The sequence below is a fragment of the Cherax quadricarinatus genome, chromosome 98 (genome assembly GCF_038502225.1).
Source record: "Cherax quadricarinatus isolate ZL_2023a chromosome 98, ASM3850222v1, whole genome shotgun sequence".
NCBI lineage: Eukaryota > Metazoa > Arthropoda > Malacostraca > Decapoda > Parastacidae > Cherax > Cherax quadricarinatus.
In genome coordinates this window covers 5,191,100-5,213,485 of record NC_091389.1, presented here as the reverse complement: position 1 = coordinate 5,213,485, position 22,386 = coordinate 5,191,100, and the positions used below count along the sequence as shown (strand labels likewise).

Genomic DNA, 22,386 nt, shown 5'->3' with positions numbered 1-22,386 from the left:
AATATTAGTTAATGGTTCACAGAGTTCCATTTTGTATTCCTTAAGAACCCTTGAAAAAAGCTCATCAGGACCCGGTGACTTATTTTGCTTCAGTCTATCTATCTGCTTCACAACCATTTCACTAGTGACTGTGATGTTACATAATTTATCTTCTTCAGGCAACTTTACCAACAGCTTAAGGAAGAATTAAGGATGGCGAAGATGGAGATTCGGCGACTGACCGAGGAAAACAAGAAGATTCGTAGTAGTCCTCCTGTTTTGAGTCCTCAGGTCAAGAAGGGAAACTGGTCAGTGGCTGGACAGCAGGGAACGAAGTTGACAATCAAGAAGACGAATGGAAAGGTAGAAACGATGAAGAAGAAAGAGACTGCCGTGGAAACGGTTGTGGAAACATCTAATACATTCTCAGTGCTACCTGACGAATGTGAGTCGACTACTGGGAACGTCACGACAAACGACATCAAGGAAGGTAAGAATATTGTTGTTGTTGGGGATAGCCAAGTTAGGTATATGGATAGGGCGTTCTGCTTGAAGAACAGGAGTAGGAGACAGAGGGTTTGCTTTCCTGGGGCTGGGATGGAGGATATTGTTAGCCGTCTGGATGACACCATGAGAGGTAATGGGAGCAATCCTATTATCTGTCTCAGTGCTGGAGGCAACGATGTTGGCAGACGTAGGAGTGAAGACCTGATTAGCAGGTATAGGTCAGCAATAGAAATAATTAGGAGGAAGGGTGGAAACCCTGTCATATGTGGTATTTTGCCAAGGAGAGGAGTTGGAAATGAATGGTTGTCCAGGGCAATTGGTGTCAATTGCTGGCTGGACAAATACTGTAAGGAAAATGCGTTAACATTCATTGACAACTGGGACCTCTTCTATGGCAGAAATGACATGTATGCCAGGGATGGGGTTCACTTATCTAGGTCTGGGGTGGGAGCACTGGCAACTGCAGTGGAGGGAGCTGTTAGGACTTTAAACTAGGAATAGTTAGTGGTATGGGTTTTGGCAGGAAAACGGTGAAGTCCAAGTGTAGTAATATTACGAGTTCTAGGGGAACTAGTAATAAGCAGAACGAGGTAGATATTGAAAAGCCAGTGACACTGGGTGATAAGGACAGTAATAGGTTTAGTAGAAAAACAGAAATGAGCAGGAAGGGTAAAAAGAAAGGAGAGTCTTTCAATGTTTATTATGCTAATAGCCGTAGTGCTAGGAATAAGATGGACGAGTTGAGATTAGTTGCTAGTGCAGGTAACATTGATGTATTTGCCTTAACTGAGACATGGTTTAATTCAAAAAGTCGGGACATGCCTGCGGAATGTCACATTCAGGGTTTTAAATTGTTCCAAGTAGATAGAAGTATCGGGAAGGGGGGTGGGGTGGCATTGTATGTCCGAGATCTCTTGAACTGTTGCATAAAAACGGGTATTAAGTCTGAGGTAACACATACAGAGTCTGTTTGGATAGAATTTTCAGAGGGGCATGAAAAACTGATTTTAGGAGTGATATATCGTCCCCCAAACTTAGATAGAGACCAAGGGAGACTACTATGGGAGGAAATTGTTAAGGCCACAAGGCACAATAATGTAGTAATTCTAGGAGACTTTAACTTTAGTCATATTGACTGGAATTTCTTGACTGGGAATTTAGAATCATACGACTTCTTAGAAGTAGTTCAGGATTGTTTTTTGAAGCAGTTTGTGACAGAACCTACAAGGGGAAATAACCTGCTTGACTTAGTTCTGGCAAACAATGAATCCCTTGTTAATAATTTAGAAATTTCAGAGGAATTGGGTGCTAGCGACCACAAATCAATTACATTTAGCATTGAATGGAAGTACGATAGTAGCGATAACTCAGTAACAGTCCCAGATTTTCGCTTAGCAGATTACGATGGGCTTAGAGAACACTTATCATCTGTTGACTGGGGTAACGAAGAGAGCTATCAATATGACAGTTTTCTGAACACTATACATGCTGCTCAAAGAACGTTTATCCCGTATAAAGAAATTTGATCAAATAGAAATGACCCAAAATGGATGAATAATAGGCTCAAATATCTACTAGGGCATAAGAAAGGAATTTAGAGGCGTATCAAAAGAGGTGAGGGTCACCTTATGAATCAGTATATTGACATTAAGAGGGACATTAAAAAGGGGATAAGAAAAGCTAAAAGGGACTATGAAATTAAAGTTGCTAGGGATTCTAAAACTAACCCAAAAACTTTTTTCCAGGTATATAGAACAAAAGTCAGAGATAAGATAGGTCCCCTTAAAAATAACTATGGGCATCTTACTGACAAAGAGAATGAAATGTGCTCGATTTTAACCCTTTCAGGGTCCGTCCCGTAGATCTACGGCTTTATGGTGAGTGTCCAAACCGTAGATCTACGCCATGAGCTCAGCTCACTCTGATAAACTGTGAGTGGTACATTTGGGCCTAGATATGAGAGAATACATCTATGTGGTATGTGTGCACCACATAAAACAGATCCTGCAGCACACTGTGTATAATGAGAGAAAAAAACTGAAATCATGATTTTTCGATTAAAACAGCAACTTTGCAGTGTTTTTTCGTATGTTTTTTATAGTTGTATTTGCGATTTCTTGGTCTCATTTGATAGAATGGAAGACATATTACAGAAATAGAGATGATTTTGATTGATTTTAGCACTGGAAATGGCTTGAAACTGAGCTCAAATTTGCGGAAATGTTAAATTTTTGCCGATATTCAAGAGTAAACAAACGACCTCCCACGTCTAATACACGTCAGCTGGTGGGTCTAATATACATTCACAAATATGGTGATGATATTTATACAATTATTACAGTATTGCATAACAGTAAATCTTCTATTTTTTGGTGTGAATAAAAATTCATTATGTGAATAAAAAATCAAAATGGAATTTATTTGTAAAGCCTCAAAACATAACTAATGAACAGAGGAAATGTTAGTTTAGTGCCAGGAATACCTACATTGTTTATTCTGGACCCTATTTTGAAATTGGAATATTTTGAACTTTGTGTTAAATTGGCCAAATTAACAATTTCCGATCACTTTATTTTGTAGTTGAAACAGTTGACTTGGCGATTTCTTGTGCTCAATCGATAGAATAGAAGTAATACTAGTGAAATAGCTAAGAATTTGGTTGATTGGAATAATGTAATTGGCCTAAAATGGGAGTCAAAGTCGGCAAAATCGCCGATTCGTAAATATCGCTGACACATCAAAATTCGCGAGAGCATAATTTCGTCAATTTTCCACCAAATTACGTACTTTTTGTTTTATTACCTTCACAAAAAGATTCTCTACGATTTCATAAGAAAAAATAACAAATTTTTTTTTTTTAAATTCTTGGACACTGGTGCGTGACTCCAGATTTGGGCCTTGGACCCTGAAAGGGTTAAATAATTATTTTCTCTCGGTTTTTACACAGGAAGACACTAACAATATTCCAGTAATTAATTTTTATAGTGGGCTAGAAGAAGATAAATTATGTAACATCACAGTCACTAGTGAAATGGTTGTGAAGCAGATAGACCGACTGAAGCAAAATAAGTCACCGGGTCCTGATGAGCTTTTTTCAAGGGTTCTTAAGGAATGCAAAATGGAACTCTGTGAACCATTAACTAATATTTTTAATTTATCTCTTCAAACAGGTGTAGTGTCTGATATGTGGAAGATGGCTAATGTAATTCCTATTTTTAAAACAGGGGACAAGTCGTTACCGTCAAATTACCGCCCAATAAGCTTGACCTCAATTGTAGGCAAATTACTAGAGTCAATTATAGCTCAGATTATAAGAAGCCATCTCGATAAACATAGCTTGATTAATGATACTCAGCATGGATTCACAAGAGGCCGGTCTTGTCTAACTAATTTATTAACTTTCTTCAGTAAAGCTTTTGAGGCTGTTGACCACAATAAAGAATTTGATATTATTTACTTAGATTTTAGTAAGGCTTTTGATAGAGTTCCCCACCATAGACTGTTAAAGAAAGTGGCAGCTCATGGGATTGGGGGAAAAGTGCTCTCATGGATCGAATCATGGCTCACTGACAGGAAGCAGAGAGTGTCCATAAATGGGGTTAAATTCGAGTGGGGATCTGTAACAAGTGGTGTTCCACAGGGATCAGTCTTGGGCCCGTTGTTGTTTATAATATATATCAATGACCTTGATGAGGGAATTACTAGTGATATGAGCAAATTCGCCGATGACACAAAGATAGGTAGGATAATTGATTCAAACGTTGATGTTAGGGAACTTCAAGAGGATTTAAACAAACTATATTCTTGGTCAGAAAAGTGGCAGATGCAGTTTAATGTAGATAAATGCAAGGTTCTGAAGCTCGGGAGTGCCCATAACCCTAGTACTTATAACTTAAATGATGTAGAACTTAGCCATACAGATTGCGAAAAGGACTTGGGGGTTATGGTGAGCAGCAACCTTAAACCAAGACAGCAATGCCTAAGCGTACGTAATAAGGTAAATAGATTACTGGGATTTATATCAAGAAGTGTAAGCAACAGAAGTCCAGAGGTCATACTGCAGCTTTATACATCATTAGTAAGGCCTCACCTAGATTATGCAGCTCAATTCTGGTCTCCACATTACAGAATGGACATAAATTCGTTAGAAAACATTCAGCGTAGGATGACTAAATTAATACATAGCATTAGAAATCTTCCTTATGAAGAAAGATTGAAGACTCTTAACCCTTTGAGGGTCGACAGGCCCTCTCCAAGACTCGTTCTCAGGGTCGGCCAAATTTAAAAAAAAAAATATTTTTTTCTTATGAAAAGATAGAGAATCTTTTCCCGATCATAATGACACCAAAAATATGAAATTTGATGGAAAACTTACGGAATTATGCTCTCGCGAAGTTAGCGGTCTCGGCGATGTTTATGGATTGGCGATTTTGCCCACTTTGAGCCCCATTTTCGGCCAGTTCCAGTGTACTAGTCGACAAAAAACATGAATATTTCGCTAGAACTCCATTTTTTCTATTGAATGAGTGCAAGAAACCACCCATTTACCAATTTCAACTATCCAGTACAGTGGTCAGAATTTAGCAATTTTGCCAATTTCACACAAATTTCAAAAGATGCCAATTTCTGAATAGGGTCCAGAACAAACAAGAAATACATTCCTGGCACTAAAATGACATTTCCTCTGTTCATTAGTCACGTCTCAAGGCCCCTATTACATTCTTTTGCTTTCCACTTTGAATTTTTATTCTCACAAAAAATAGATTTACTGTTATGCGGACTACTGCATTAGTGTAAAAAATGGTATGAATCACATTGGCGCACTTGCAAAAGAATATTAGACTCACCAGTTGACGTGTATTGGACACTTGGCATGATTTGTTTACTTTTGAACTTCGGTAAAAATCGAACATTTCTGCTACTTTGAGCTCAATTTCAAGGTACTTTTCATTGTAAAACCAGTCAAAATCATCTCAATTTCTATGATATGCCTTCCATTCTATAAAATGAGACCAAGAAAACTAGAATACAACAATAAATACCATACAAAAATACACTGCAAAGTCGCTGTTTTATTAAAAAAAAACGGTCAAAGTTTTTTTTTTCTCATTATGCACTGTGTGCTGCAGGATTTTTTTTATACCATGCACACTGACCACATAGACCCATTCTTTCATATGGAGGCCTACCAGCTTTCTCCCACTAGATTTGAGGGCGCTAGAATTTAAGCGTACTAGTACGTCAAAAACCCTGGGTCGTAAGCCGTACTAGTACGTCCGAAACCCTCAAAGGGTTAAGTTACATTCACTTGTTAGACGAAGAATGAGGGGAGACCTGATCGAAGTGTATAAGTGGAAGTTAGGTATTAATAAAGGGGATATTAATAAGGTCTTGAGGATATCTCTCCAAGAGAGAACCCGCAGTAATGGATTTAAATTAGATAAGTTTAAATTTAGAAAGGACACAGGAAAGTATTGGTTTGGAAATAGGGTAGTTGATGAGAGGAACAGTCTACCTAGTTGGGTTATTGAGGCTAGGACTTTGGGTAGTTTCAAATTTAGGTTGGGTAAGTACATGAGTGGGAGGGGTTGGATTTGAGTGGGACTTGCACATCAGAGCTTATTTCTTGGGTAGCATTGAAAATTGGGTTGGTCAAATGTTTTGTTAGTGGGATGAATTGTAAAGGACCTGCCTAGTATGGGCCAACAGGCCTGCTGCAGTGTTCCTCCTTTCTTATGTTCTTATGTTCTTATTATAAAAAAATTAATTACAGGAATACTGTTAGTGTCTTCCTGTGTAAAAACTGAGAGAAAATAATTATTTAAAATCGAGCACATTTCATTCTCTTTGTCTGTAAGATGCCCATAGTTATTTTTAAGGGGACCTATCTTATCTCTAACTTTTGTTCTATAGACCTGGGTTAGTTTTAGAATCCCTAGCAACTTTAATTTCATAGTCCCTTTTAGCTTTTCTTAGCCCCTTTTTAATGTTCCTCTTAATGTCAATATACTGATTCATAAGATGACCCTCACCTCTTTTGATATGCCTATAAACTCCCTTCTTATGCCCTAGTAGATATTTCAGCCTATTATTCATCCATTTTGGGTCATTTCTATTTGATCTAATTTCTTTATATGGGATAAATGTTCTTTGAGCCTCATGTATAGTGTTCAGAAAACTGTCATATTGATAGCTCTCTTCGTTACCCCAGTCAACATATGATAAGTGTTCTCTAAGCCCATCGTAATCTGCTAAGCGAAAATCTGGGACTGTTACTGAGTTATCCCTACTATCATACTTCCATTCAATGCTAAATGTAATTGATTTGTGGTCGCTAGCGCCCAGTTCCTCTGAAATTTCTAAATTATTAACAAGGGATTCATTGTTTGCCAGAACTAAGTCAAGCAGGTTATTTTCCCTTGTAGGTTCTGTCACAAACTGCTTCAAAAAATAATCCTGAACTACTTCTAAGAAGTCGTATGATTCTAAATCCCCAGTCAAGAAATTCCAATCAATATGACTAAAGTTAAAGTCTCCTAGAATTACTACATTATGGTGCCTTGTGGCCTTAACAATTTCCTCCCATAGTAGTCTCCCTTGGTCCCTATCTAAGTTTGGGGGACGGTATATCACACCTAAAATCAATTTTTCATGCCCCTCTGAAAATTCTATCCAAACAGTCTCTGTATGTGTTACTTCAGACTTAATACCCATTTTTATGCAACAATTTACATTATCATATATTAAGTGAGCAATAGAGTCAGGCCTAAAACAATACGTACATATAGAGTACAGTCGTCCCTCGCTTTTCGTAGTTCTCGGCAATCGTAAATTTTGCCAATCATAGGGGTATTTTCGTATAAACATGGACTCGCTTTTCATAGTTTGACTCGCGAATAGTAGTTCGTCTGGGACGCGTACGCACCGTGTGAGCCGGGGAGGCCTCCCTACCCAGCCAGTCTGGCATTGTTTACCAGTGAGTGAAGGTCCCCTCAAGTGCTCCTACGAAATATTTCATAATATTCCACTCATTTTAGTGCTTGCAAGTACTAAATAAGCTACAATGGCTCCAAAGAAAGCTCCTAGTGCCAAGCCTGTGGTAAAGAAGGTGAGAAATATGTACAGTGACAAAGTCTTGGGCCATTTTAGGGAAGTGTTAAAGAGACGCCAGAAACAAAGCTCTCTCCACAGTTACTTTGCGAGACAGGACTCCAGTGACTCTCAAGGTGGTCCTAGTGGCATTAAGAAACAGAGAAGAGAAGCAACCCCAGAGAAGCAATTGGTACCTGAGGTGTTGCTGGAAGGGGATTCCCCTTCCAAACTGTAAACAATCCAATCTCTCTCCTCCTCCAGTCTCCCATACACTAAGAATCTCCAATAAAGGTAAGTGTTATGCTGTTAATGTTTCATTCATCATTTCCCATTGTATTGTTTATGTACTACATGTATATTTCATGTAAAAAAATTTTTTGTTTTAATACTTCTGGGTGTCAGGAACGGATTAATTGTATTTACATTATTTCTTATGGGGAAAATTGATTCGCAAATCGTAAATTTCCTTTATAGTAATGGCTCCAGGAACGGATTAATTACGAAAAACGAGGGACCACTGTACATACGTTACTCAGCTTAAAATATTTTTGTCCTTAGTTTATAGTGAGTGGAGAATATACTTATTAGGCTAAGTTAGGTAAACTTCGTCAGGATGTTTCCTGACGAGGGTCTTAGTCAGATGATGACCCACCGCTGGAGCTTAGGGTCATCTGACTGAGGCCTTCCACTGGCTTACCAGTCCACCCATTTCAAAATTATGGTCATAGTTATAACCATTTATATTTTTTATAGATTTATTATAGAATATCTGAATAAATGAAGAATGATTATAATTGAAAACCACTGCATCAGCAAAATACCATAAAGCGAAGCGTGTGAAGTACAGCCTGTGTTTCCAAATCTACTGACCAAGTAGATTCCATTCCATATTTCCAAAGTGCCTTAAATACATCAAAATTACTGTACAGTGGACCCCCGGTTAACGAACTTTTTTCATTCCAGTAGTATGTTCAGGTGCCAGTACTGACCGAATTTTTTCCCATAAGGAATATTGTGAAGTAGATTAGTCCATTTCAGACCCCCAAACATACACATACAAACGCACTTACATAAATACACTTACATAATTGGTCGCATTCGGAGGTGATCGTTAAGCGGGGGTCCACTGTATATTATTATATTTATAGGGTAGTAATAAACAGACGATACAGCTCCAGTAGAACGGGAAGGATTTCATCCTTAATATATCCTAATTGCAATTTTTTTAGTGACTTATTGAATTCCTCCAGCATAATTCTTATTCTTTTGTACTAGTAGTTATAATTTAGTTTTAAGGTTGCCTAAAATGTCCTACATAACCAGTAGTTTATACAGTAGGGTCTCACTTTATGGCATTTTGCCCTACAGTGTTCTGCTAATATGGACGTATCAAATTATGACCAAAACTCGCTATATGCCCCCCCCCACATGGCTTTCTAATATGGTCACCGCACCCCACCCAGTTTGTTTACATTATCTGTGAGCTCCGTGAACACTGCACCTGTCCATTATGTCTGGAAACTTTCCAAAATTTCAAGTGTTTTAAAGTTATTTTGTGTTTTATATATATGTACTCTGATAATTATACTTGTGTGTACCTGTACCTAAATAAACTTACACACTGTGATGTCGTCCAGGTACACATTAAAATCACTGTCTTATTAGTCTGTTAGTCTTGAGGATGCCATATTAACCCTTTCAGGGTCCCCAGGCGGTGTCCCAGATTTGTTCTCAGGGTCGCCCAAATTTCAAAAAAAAAAATTATTTTTTTCTTATGAAAAGATAGAGAATCTTTTCCTGATCATAATGACACAAAAAGTATGAAATTTGATGGAAAACTTACGGAATTATGCTCTCGCGAATTTAGCGGTCTCGACGATGTTTACGCATCGGCAATTTTGCCCACTTTGAGCCCTATTTTCGGCCAATTCCAGTGTACTAGTCGACAAAAATCATAATTATTTTGCTAAAACTCCATTTTTTCTATCGAATGAGTACAAGAAACCACCCATTTACCGATTTCAACTATCCAATACAGTTGTCAGAATTTAGCAATTTTGCCAATTTGACACAAATTTCAAAAGATGCCAATTTCCAAATAGGGTCCAGAATAAACATGAAAGGCATTCCTGGCACCAAAATAACATTTCCTCTGTTCATTAGTCACGTCCCCATGCCCCTCTTACATTCTTTTGCTTTCCACTATGAATTTTTTATTCTCACAAAAAATAGAAGATTTACTGTTATGCAGACTAGTGCATTAGTGTAGAAATGGTATATATAATATCGGCGCACTTGTGAAAGAATATTAGACTCACCAGTTGACGTGTATTGGACGCTTAGCATGATTTGTTTACTTTTGAACTTTGGCAAAAATCAAACATTTATGCTACTTTGAGCTCAATTTCAAGGTACTTTTCATTGTAAAACCAGTCAAAATCATCTCAATTTCTGTAGTATGTCTTCCATTCTATAAAATGAGACCAGGAAAACTAGAATACAACAATAAATACCATACGAAAATACAGTGCAAAGTCGCTGTTTTAATCCAAAAACACGGTCTAAGTTTTTTTTTTCTCATTATGCACTGTGTTCTGCAGGATTTTTTTTATACTGCGCACACTGACCACATAGACCCATTCTTTCATATGTAGGCTTACCAGCTTTCTCTCACTAGATTTGAGGACGCTAGAATTTAGGCGTACTAGTAGTACGTCAAAAACCCTGGTGCATAAGCCATACTAGTACGTCCGAAACCCTGAAAGGGTTAATAATGATAATTATAATAACATGCAATAATAATCACTCTGAGGTGGGTTAAATGTCATATATTACATTAACCCTTTCACTGTCGGTCCAGTAACATTATGGCTTCAAGCCAGTGTCAGTCCCCTAATATTATGCCAAAATTATAGTGGCTTCCAATCTTGTGGGAGAAAGCTGGTAGGCCTACATATGAGAGAATGGGTCTGAGTGGTCAGTGTGTGCAGTATAAAAAAAATCCTGCAGCATGCAGTACATAAGGAAAAAAAACTCCGACTGTGTTTTTGGTTTAAAACACCAAATTTGTGGTATATTTTTGTATGGTATTTATGGTTGTATTCTCATTTTCCTGGTCTCATTTGATAGAATGGAATACATATTACAGAAATAGAGATGATTTTGAAGGGTTTACAGACAAAAAGTACATTGAAATTGAGCTTAAAGTAGCAAAAATGTTCGATTTTTGTCAGTGTTCAAGAGGAAACAAATCACGTCATTACATGTCAACTGGCGGGTCTAATATGCTTTTACAAATGCGCTGATATAATTTATACCATTTTTACAATAATGCAGTAGTATGCACAATAGTAAATCTATTTTTTGTGTGAAAGCAAGTGTAACATAAGAGCATGTGTAATATACGAGTGACCTGGAGGCATGTAATATCTGCATTGTTTATTCTGGACCCTATTTTGAAATTGACCTTACTTGAATTGTGTATGAAATTGGCCAAATTACCAAATTCTTATCACTTTATTGGGTAGTTGAAATCAGTAAATATGTAGTTTCTTGTGCTCAGTCGATAGAACAAATGGAGTCCTAGCGAAATAGCTATGAGTTTGGTTGACTGGAACGATGGAATTGGTCGAGAATTGCTCTCAAATTGGGTGAAATCGCCGATGGGTAAATATCGCTGAGGCCGCTAACTTCACAAGAGCAAAATTCCACAAGATTTCCATCAAATACAGTGGACCCCCGGTATTCGATGGCATCGGTATTCGATAAATCCGGTATTCAATGCATTATATCGCAAAAATTTTGCCTCGGTATCCAATCGAAAATCCGGTATTCGATGTGATTCGTACGAGACGTGTCCACGTGTGGCCTGAACTGCCCCGTGTGTGCCAGTGTTTACAAGCCAGCCAGTGTGCGCATATCTAAGGATACATTCGGTACATTCCATATTATCCATATTATCACTGTTTTTGGTGCTTGTTTCTGCAAAATAAGTCACCATGGGCCCCAAGAAAGCTTCTAGTGCCAACCCTTCAAGAAAAAAGGTGCTAATGACTATTGAAATGAAGAAAGAGATAATTGCAAAATACGAAAGTGGAGTGCGTGTGTCGGAGCTGGTCAGGTTGTATAGTAAACCCCAATCAACCATCTCTACTATAGTGACCAGGAAAACGGCAATCAAGGAAGCTGTTCTTGCAAAAGGTGCAACTGTGATTACGAAACAGCAACCGCAATTGTTAGAAAATGTTGAGAGACTGTTATTGGTGTGGATAAATGAAAAACAGATAGCAGGAAATAGCATCTCTCAAGTGATCATTTGTGAAAAGGCTAGGAAGTTACATGACAATTTGGTAAAGAAATTGCCTGTAACTAGTGCTGATGTGAGTGAATTTAAGGCCAGCAAAGGTTGGTTTGAAAGATTTAAGAATCGTAGTGGCATACATAGTGTGATTAGGCATGGTGAGGCTGCCAGTTCTGACCAAAAAGCAGCTGAAAAATATGTGAAGGAATTCAAGGATTACATAGACAGTGAAGACTTGAAACCTGAACAAGTGTTTAATTGCGACGAAACAGGCCTGTTTTGGAAGAAAATGCCAAGCAGGACCTACATTACTCAGGAGGAAAAGGCACTCCCAGGACATAAGCCTATGAAAGACAGGCTTACTCTATTGATGTGTGCCAATGCTAGTGGTGACTGCAAAGTGAAGCCTTCATTGGTGTATCACTCTGAAACTCCCAGAGCGTTCAGGAAAAACAATGTCGTCAAGGCTAATTTGTGTGTGCTGTGGAGGGCAAACAGTAAGGCATGGGTCACTAGGGACTTTTTCTATGACTGGTTACACCAAGCATTTGCCCCCATTGTGAAAAATTACCTAATTGAAAAGAAATCAGACCTTAAGTGCCTCCTGGTGTTAGACAATGCCCCTGGTCATCCTACAGACTTGGCAGAGCGACTTTCTGGGGACATGGGCTTCATTAAGGTCAAGTTTTTGCCTCCTAATACCACTCCTCTCCTGCAGCCCATGGACCAGCAGGTCATTTCCAACTTCAAGAAACTGTACACAAAAGCTATGTTTCAAAAGTGCTTTATAGTGACCACAGAAACTCAACTGACTCTAAGAGAGTTTTGGAAGGATCACTTTAATATCCTCAAATGTATAAACCTTATAGGTAAGGCTTGGGAGGGAGTGACTAAGAGGACCTTGAACACTGCTTGGAAAAAACTGTGGCCAGAATGTGTAGACAAAAGGGATTTTGAAGGGTTTGAGGCTAACCCTGAGAAGCCTATGCCAGTTGAGGAATCCATTGTGGCAATGGGGAAGTCCTTGGGGTTGGAGGTTAGTGGGGAGGATGTGGAAGAGTTGGTGGAGGAGGCCAGTGAAGAACTAACCACTGATGAGCTGCAAGATCATCTTCAACAGCAAGAGGCCACACCTGAGGAAACTGCTTCGGAGGAGGGGATAGAGAAATTGAAGAAGTTGCCTACTTCAAAGATTAAGGAAATGTGTGCAATGTGGCTTAAAGTGCAAACCTTTTTTGATGACAATCACCCTAACACAGTTATTGCAAGCCGTGCTGGTGACTATTACACTGACAATGTTGTGAAACACTTTAGGAATGTCATAAAGGAATGGGAGGTACAGGCCACTATGGACAGATATGTTGTGCGACAGAAGTCCAGTGACTCTCAAGCTGGTCCTAGTGGCATTAAAAGAAGAAGGGAAGTAACCCCGGAAAAGGACTTGCTACCTCAAGTCCTAATGGAAGGGGATTCCCCTTCTAAACACTAACACCTCTCCCCTCCTCCCATCCCATCAATCATCACCAGATCTTCATTAAAGGTAAGTGTCAATTATTCTATTGTTATTGTTGTTATTGTAATTATTCTATTGCATTAAACTTAATATTTCATGTGGTAAAATTTTTTTTCATACTTTTGGGTGTCTTGCACGGAATAATTTGATTTCCATTATTTCTTATGAGGAAAATTGATTCGCTTTTCAATATTTTCGGTATTCAATGAGCTCTCAGGAACGGATTAATATCGAATACCGGGGCTCCACTGTATTGTACTTTTGGTGTCATTACCATCGGGAAAAGATCCTCTATAATTTCATAACAAAAAATACTTTTTTTTTCTTTGAAAATTCTTCAACAAAAATTCTTGTGAGCAGGCTTGTGAGCAAGCTTGTGAGCAGGCTTGTGAGCAGGCTTGTGAGCAGGGGTCTCGACAGTGAAAGGGTTAATATAAACATTCATTAATCCATTAAAGATATTTTTTTCAAAACTATATAATAAACATGCTATGTAACATATAAACATCATCTCTACATCTCTGTCCTCTCTCATTTACTTGTTCTCTCTCTCTCTCTCTCGTTTATTCGTTTTACCTCTTTTTCCACCTCTCAACCTTCATTAAGGCTATAAATATTTTAAGTTAAGTAATGAGTGTACTGAATATGCATTTTACCGCTCTTGGGTGCTTAAATATTGTAGTACATATATTATGTGTAGGTGGGGAGGCCTGGCATGGCTGCCTACTATACCTCTCACACCCGACTTCCTAAAAATAAATAGCATTCACCTCTCACCCTACATGAAGACTACAAATATTTTAAGGTAAATAATGAGTGTACTGCGTGTGTATTTTATTTTTATTTTTTTTTAATGCCTAGTTCTTGTCTGGCATTTATATACATTTATAAGTGGACAAAATGGTGTTGTTTTCTGGCGATGTCCGCTTTCCGGCGGTAGCCTGGAACCTAACCTGCCGTATAAGTGGGGCCTACTGTACTGTATATATCAATCACCATAATTATATAATACACTCCATGTTATAGAAATTAAGTTAATTTTGTTTATGTTTCTGCTCTCTTAAAATTATGATGTACTTTTTCAAGCACATTTACATTATTATTATTATTATTATTATTATTATTATGGGGGAGTGCTAAACCTGTAGGGATTATACAATGCGTGTGGGGGGGGGGGATGGAAGGTATTCAGGCTCAGTTCAGGGAACTGGAGCACAGATCCAATTCCCTAGAACAAGAGCCCCTCACTAGCGTCAAGTTACCTCCCATTAGAGGAATTACATTTACAAAAAAATCCCACTCTACGGATGAGCTTTAACCCTTAAACTGTCCAACCGTAGATCTACGTTCACTCGTGTAGCGCTCCGAACATAGACCTACATTTTCTTTTACATGCTTTCAAATGGAGAAAATCAAGATCGGAGCGCTAAGCGTGTAAACATAGATCTATGTTTGGACAGCTTAAGGGTTAAATGAGAGCTTACTGTAATTAGATCTTGAAGATGAGAGTAACTGCAATTCCTTGGATCAGAGCCCTTTACCAGACTCTACTTTAAAGGGTATTCATGGTCAGTGAATTAAAACGAAAATATTTAACAGAATAAATAAGAGAGAGAGAGAGAGCAAGTGAAAACTTCCTACACAACATTTACAGATTTCCTGTACAATTTTCTGAAAGCTCGACTTACTCTGAGGTATTTTTAAGACTCTCTGAATCTCCTTGAAGGTTGGGCAGACTATCCAGCGTGTGGTCTTGGGCACCTTGTGCTGGGTCTTGGCATCAGTGGAGGCACTCTTGCTGCCTGACCCCATGCACTCCTGACTCTTGTTGTCTGCTGTCTCTCCTGGAGGAAGAATGCATCAAGATCTACTTCGATGGTACTAAAAACTGTCGCATATTAAATATGTACGTACAGTGGACCCCCGCTTAACGATCACCTCCCAATGCGACCAATTATGTAAGTGTATTTATGTAAGTGCGTTTGTACGTGTATGTTTGGGGGGTCTGAAATGGACTAATCTACTTAACAATATTCCTTATGGGAACAAATTCGGTCAGTACTGGCACCTGAACATACTTCTGGAATGAAAAAATATCGTTAACTGGGGGTCCACTGTATATTCAAGCTCAGATTTTTCTTTCTTTTTATGCAGCACAAAAATAATGTGGTTTAAATGTAATAAAACATTGTTAGGCATAATAGAATAGATTAGATTATTAAGTACGATAATTTATTTTTTTATTAACACATCGGCCATTTCCCACCAAGGCAGGGTGACCTGAAAAAGAAGAAATATTTTCATCATCATTCATTCCATCACTGTCTTGCCAGAGGTACACTTACACTACAGTTATAAAACTGCAGCATTAACACCCCCCTCCTTCAGAGTGCCGGCACTGTACTCTCCACCTCCAGGACTCAAGTCCGGCCTACTAGTTTCCCTGAATCCCTTCATAAATGTTACCTTGCTCACACTCCAACACCACATCAAGTTATAAAAACCATTTGTCTCCACTCACTTCTATCTAACACACTCATGCATGCTATGATAATATATGCAGTTAACTATAGTTATTCTAGGTAGTAGGTTGGTAGACAGCAACTGCCCAGGGAGGTACTACCGTCCTGCCAAGTGAGTGTAAAACGAAAGCCTGTAATTGTTTTACACGATGGTAGGATTGCTGGTGTCCATTATTCTGTCTCATAAACATGCAAGGTTTCAGGTACGTCTTGCTACATCTACAGTGGACCTCCGCATAATGATTACCTCCGAATGTGACCAATTATGCAAGTGTATTTATGTAAGTGCGTTTGTACGTGTATGTTTGGGGGGTCTGAAATGGACTAATCTACTTCACAATATTTCTTATGGGAACAAATTCGGTCAGTACTGGCACCTGAACATACTTCTGGAGTGAAAAAATATTGTTAACCGGGGGTCCACTGTACTTACACTTAGGTCACACTACACATACATGTACAAGCATATATACACACACCCCTCTGGGTTTTCTTCTATTTTCTTACTAGTTCTTGTTCTTGTTTATTTCCTCTTATCTCCATGGGGAAGTGGAACAGAATTCTTCCTCCATAAGCCATGCGTATCGTAAGAGGCGACTAAAATGCCAGGAGCAAGGGGCTAGTAACACCTTCTCCCGTATAAATTACTAAATTTAAAAAGAAACTTTTGTTTTTCTTTTTTGGGCCACCCCGCCTCGGTGGGATACGGCTGGTTTGTTGAAAGAAGAAGAACTACAATTATATGTATAATAAGAAAGGCAGCTAATAAACAAATGGTAGAGTTTTAAAAATACGACTTATTATTTCAAACTAATTCGATGATCTTCAGTTAAGTAGAAATTTTTTGCCGGAAAGTCATTTGTGCCTCTCATTGTATCAATTTCATTAACATTATTATTATAATCAAAGAAAGCACTAAACCAACAAGGGTCATACAGTGCTGAGTTACATTAACAACACCATTTACCACTTGTCTATAAATTTTTCACACTGTATAACCATAATACATAATGCATATATTTTTACAGTGTCCCTCAAATAATTTAAGAATCACAACCTTTAATCACAGCACTCTTATATACAGTGGAGCCTCAAATATCGAACTTTTTTCAGTCCAGAAGGCTGTTCGAGTGCCTTTACTGAATGAATTTATTCCCATCAGGAATAATGTAAATTAGATTATTCCATTTCAGACCCTTAAAAATACACTTATAAGAGCACTTACAAAAATACACTTACATAATTGGTTGTGTTGGGAGCAGTTCGATTTTTGAGGTTCCACTGTATATATTTTTTCTTTTGATACCCACCATTGTTTTATTCCTGTTTCTCACTGCTCTTATCCTCTTACTATTAAAGTTTACATACCGTATTTCGAGGCTTATTAGATGCATTTTTTCCATAAAATGTCCCCCCAAAAAATGAGCCTGTATCCTATAAACTGAAGGTCAGTGACGGGAGCAATAAGTCTGGGGTGTGAGGTGGGCTGTAACTCTCCCAGTTATGTCCGATGCCGAGCCATTGAAACTAAAACAAGTCTTATAAGCTGTGCAATATGGTAATTATTCAGTTTATGCACATACACAGTGACCCTGAACTCAAGTTTTCAGCATTTAAATACCCTGTCAGAGGTCTTCATTTGAAAGGTTCCACAAACTGATCAGAATACATAAAATTATTGAAATCACTTCTAAACAACAGACTCATCCTCCCAATCCAGTAACTGAACAGAGAACTCTAACTACAGTGGACCCCCGCTTAACGATCACCTCCAAATGCGACCAATTACGTAAGTGTATTTATGTAAGTGCGTTTGTACGTGTATGTTTGGGGGTCTGAAATGGACTAATCTACTTCACAATATTCCTTATGGGAAAAAATTCGGTCAGTGCTGGCACCTGAACATACTACTGGAATGAAAAAAGTTCGTTAACCGGGGGACCACTGTACTTTCCGAGGAAAGTAAGATGATGAGATGTGGAGCTGTGTAGTTCCAGAGTTGGGAGCGGCAGTACCCAGTCACTCCGAAGTCAGAATAATCACTTTCGCTCACTCTCAAAAATTCATGAACAAACTTGAAGACTACAGCAAATTATTATTATGATAATTATGGGGAGTGCTAAACCTGTAGGATTATACAGCACATGTGGGGGGGTGGAAGGTATTCAGGCTCAATTCAGGGAACTGGAGCACAGATCCAACTCCCTAGATCAAGAGCCCCTCACCAGCGTCAAGGAACCTCCCATGAGGGGAGACTACAGCAAAAGATGCAAGAGTAAAGAGATCTTACAACGGGCCAACCTATAACATACTAGAAGCACATCAAAAACCCTTTAGTATTCCTAAGATGGAACGTTAAAGTACAGTGGACCCCCGCATAACGATTACCTCCGAATGCGACCAATTATGTAAGTGTATTTATGTAAGTGCGTTTGTACGTGTATGTTTGGGGGTCTGAAATGGACTAATCTACTTCACAATATTTCTTATGGGAACAAATTCGGTCAGTACTGGCACCTGAACATACTTCTGGAGTGAAAAAATATCGTTAACCGGGGGTCCACTGTATTCTAAATAACATACTGAATACAGCAATGAACAGCCTACTGATCATACTTGCAAGCACTATGCAGTAAACACTGCAAGAAATAATCTTTAGTGCAAGTAACTATTGGATTGTCTTCATGAAGAATAAAAAAGGCACAATACCTTGATTGGAAGAATACACAAATAACCTGTACACAGTAGACTGAAATTTATGATGTTCTGGTCCACCTTGGACCATTAACGGGCAAGTCAGTACCCCTGTCTTCTAAAAAAATTTTATTTTTTCCACTATAATCTACCTTGTCCATAGTTACTATCACATTTGCTTTGCCTGTTTCGTAAGGTGAAGTCCAGGATCTTTCTTAAACCTTTAAACTGTCCAAATGTAGATCTGCGTTCACTCACGTAGAGCTCCGAACATAGATCTGTTTTTTTACATGCTTTCAAATGGAGAAAATCAAGGTCAGAGTGCTACGTGGGAAAATGTTGATCTACGTTTGGACAGTTTAAAGGTTAATTCATAGAGTAACTTAACAAATCTTTGAGGACAATTGTGTTGTAGAGGTCTGAGCTTTGCTCAGACAATAGTTCCCTACCTAAAAAAATGTAATAACAAAAATTTGCCAATAAAACCAATATTTTAGAATGACCATAAACACGTGAAAGGTAGCTTCCAGATATGCATTACCTTCGTTTGGTTTCAAGACGTCCAAAATATCAATGCGGCCTCCAGAATCCTCCGGTTTCACAACAAACTGGATCTGTACAAGTCCAGTACTAGTACCACACTGTTCTTGTAATGTGTCATCATCGCTCAGCTGTTTAGTACAAATAAAACTATAGTTTATCTGCTCATGTGGAATATCTGTTAAACAACTGAAAGCAATGAAGAATTAAACACATGCACAACTACCAGGAAGCTTTATTAAGTAGATGTTGTACATGTGTCTAATTCTTCAGTTTATCAGTATTATATACCACTGATGTTTGAAGCACAAACACTGTAATTTCCTGCTATTATTGTATTAAAAGGCACACACACATGGAGAGAATAAAAAAGTATTACCTGTACATGAAAATATTTCAAGAAACAGCACCTACGACTCAATATGTAAACAGAGAGTCACTAAAAATTCACAAGTACAGTGGTACCTCAAGTTTCAAACAGCTCCCAACTCGAACAATTATGCAAGTGTATTTTTGTCAGTGCTTTTGTAAGTGCATTTTTGGGAGTTGGAAATGGACTAATCTAGTTTACATTATTCCTTATGGGAACAAATTCGTTTGGTAACGGCACTCAAACAGCCTTCTGGAACGAATTAAGTTCGAAACTCGAGGTACCACTGTACAATTGTGTACATATTCCATTTGTTCATTATTTATCTTTCTTATTATACATATGATTGTAGTTAAATGCATAAGAAATCTTACTTAATAGTCTATGTCCAGTTGTAAAGTTTTAAGCATTTGGATTAGTCTGCCTGAAATACACTGCATATTAGTGCTTTCTATTGTACTTAACAATGTTTTATTACACGTAAACTATATTATTTTTGTACTGAATTAAATTACTTAATTTCTCCTCATGTACCACTGATATGAGTCTAGATTAACAATGATGAATAAACCATCCTGTGATACGCTTAACCCTTTCAGGGTCCGTCCCATAGATCTACAGCTTTATGTTCAGGGTCCAAACCGTAGATCTACAGCTTTACATTCAGGGTCCAAACCGTAGATCTACGCCATAAGCTCAGCTCACTCTGATAAACTGGGAGTGGTAAATTTGAGCCTAGATATGAGAGAATACATCTATGTGGTATGTGTGCACCACATAAAACAAATCCTGCAGCACACAGTACATAATGAGAGAGAAAAAACTGAGACCGTGATTTTCGATTAAAACAGCGACTTTGCAGTGTTTTCTCGTATGTTTTTTATAGTTGTATTTGAAATTTTCTTGGTCTCATTTGATAGAAAGGAAGACATATTACAGAAATAGAGATGATTTTGATTGGTTTTAGTACTGGAAATGGTTTGAAACTGAGCTCAAAGTAGCGGAAATGTTAAATTTTTGCCGATGTTCAAGAGTAAACAAACGACGTCACATGTCTAATACACGCCAGCTGGTGGGTCTAATATACATTAACAAATGTGGTGATGATATTTATACAATTATTACAATATTGCATAACAGTAAATCTTCTATTTTTTGGTGTGAATAAAAATTCATTATGTGAATGAAAAATCAAAATGGAATTTATTTGTAAAGCCTCAAAACATAACTAATGAACAGAGGAAATGTTAGTTTAGTGCCAGGAATACCTACATTGTTTATTCTGGACCCTATTTTGAAATTGGAATATTTTGAACTTTGTGTTAAATTGGCTAAATTACCAATTTCCGATCACTTTATTTTGTAGTTGAAACAGTTGACATGGTGACTTCTTGTGCTCAGTCGATAGAATAGAAGTAATACTAGTGAAATAGCTAAGAATTTGGTCGACTGGAATAATGTAATTCGCCTAAAATAGGAGTTAAAGTCGGCAAAAATCGCTGATTTGTAAATATAGCTGACACATCAAAATTCGCGAGAGCATAATTTCTTCAATTTTCCATCAAATTTCGTACTTTTTGTTTTATTACCTTCACAAAAAGATTCTCTACCATTTCATAAGAAAAAATAACAATTTTTTTTTTTTAAATTCTTGGACACTGGGGCACCACTTCAGATTTTGGCCTTGGACCTCGATATAATAGACTTCTGAAATAACAGGCAAAATCCAGGGATATCTTGCTACTCCTACTTACACTGTGGTCACACTTCACAGACACGCACATGCATATATATATATATATATATATACATGTAGGTTTTTCCCCTTTTTCTAAATAGCTCTTGTTCTTCTTTATTTCTTCTATTGTCCATGGGGAAGTGGAAAAGAATCTTTCCTCCGTAAGCCATGCGTGTCGTATGAGGCGACTAAAATGCCAGGAGCAATGGGCTAGTAACCCCTTCTCCTGTAGACATTTACTAAAAAAGAGAAGAAGAAAAACTTTATAAAACTGGGATGCTTGAATGTGCGTGGATGTAGTGCGGATGACAAGAAACAGATGATTGCTGATGTTATGAATGAAAAGAAGTTGGATGTCCTGGCCCTAAGCAAAACAAAGCTGAAGGGGGTAGGGGAGTTTCGGTGGGGGTAAATAAATGGGATTAAATCTGGAGTATCTGAGAGAGTTAGAGCAAAGGAAGGGGTAGCAGTAATGTTGAAGGATCAGTTATGGAAGGAGAAAAGAGAATATGAATGTGTAAATTCAAGAATTATGTGGATTAAAGCAAAGGTTGGATGTGAAAAGTGGGTCATAATAAGCGTGTATGCACCTGGAGAAGAGAGGAATGTAGAGGAGAGAGAGAGATTTTGGGAGATGTTAAGTGAATGTATAGGAGCCTTTGAACCAAGTGAGAGAGTAATTGTGGTAGGGGAACTGAATGCTAAAGTAGGAGAAACTTTTAGAGAGGGTGTGGTAGGTAAGTTTGGGGTGCCAGGTGTAAATGATAATGGGAGCCCTTTGATTGAACTTTGTATAGAAAGGGGTTTAGTTATAGGTAATACATATTTTAACCCTTTCAGGGTCCGTCCCGTAGATCTACGGCTTTACGGTGAGTGTCCAAACCGTACATCTACGCCATGAGCTCAGCTCACTCTGATAAACTGTGAGTGATACATTTGGGCCTAGATATGAGAGAATACATCTATGTGGTATGTGTGCACCACATAAAACAGATCCTGCAGCACACTGTGTATAATGAGAGAAAAAAACTGAAATCATGATTTTTCGATTAAAACAGCGACTTTGCAGTGTTTTTTTGTATGTTTTTTATAGTTGTATTTGCGATTTCTTGGTCTCATTTGATAGAATGG

General features: G+C 38.0%; 1 protein-coding gene across 1 annotated transcript in view; it reads right to left on the bottom strand.

Annotated features, from left to right (window-relative positions):
- Positions 1 to 22,386, bottom strand: part of LOC128702501 (proteoglycan 4) — a 65,024-nt gene that overhangs the window by 4,456 nt on the left and 38,182 nt on the right. The window contains exons 5-6 of the mRNA XM_070105411.1: positions 19,149 to 19,278; positions 15,080 to 15,235 (exon numbers count right to left, since the gene is read on the bottom strand). Of these exons, the coding sequence (XP_069961512.1) occupies positions 15,080 to 15,235; positions 19,149 to 19,278 (286 nt within the window). The remainder of the gene's footprint in view (positions 1 to 15,079; positions 15,236 to 19,148; positions 19,279 to 22,386) is intronic.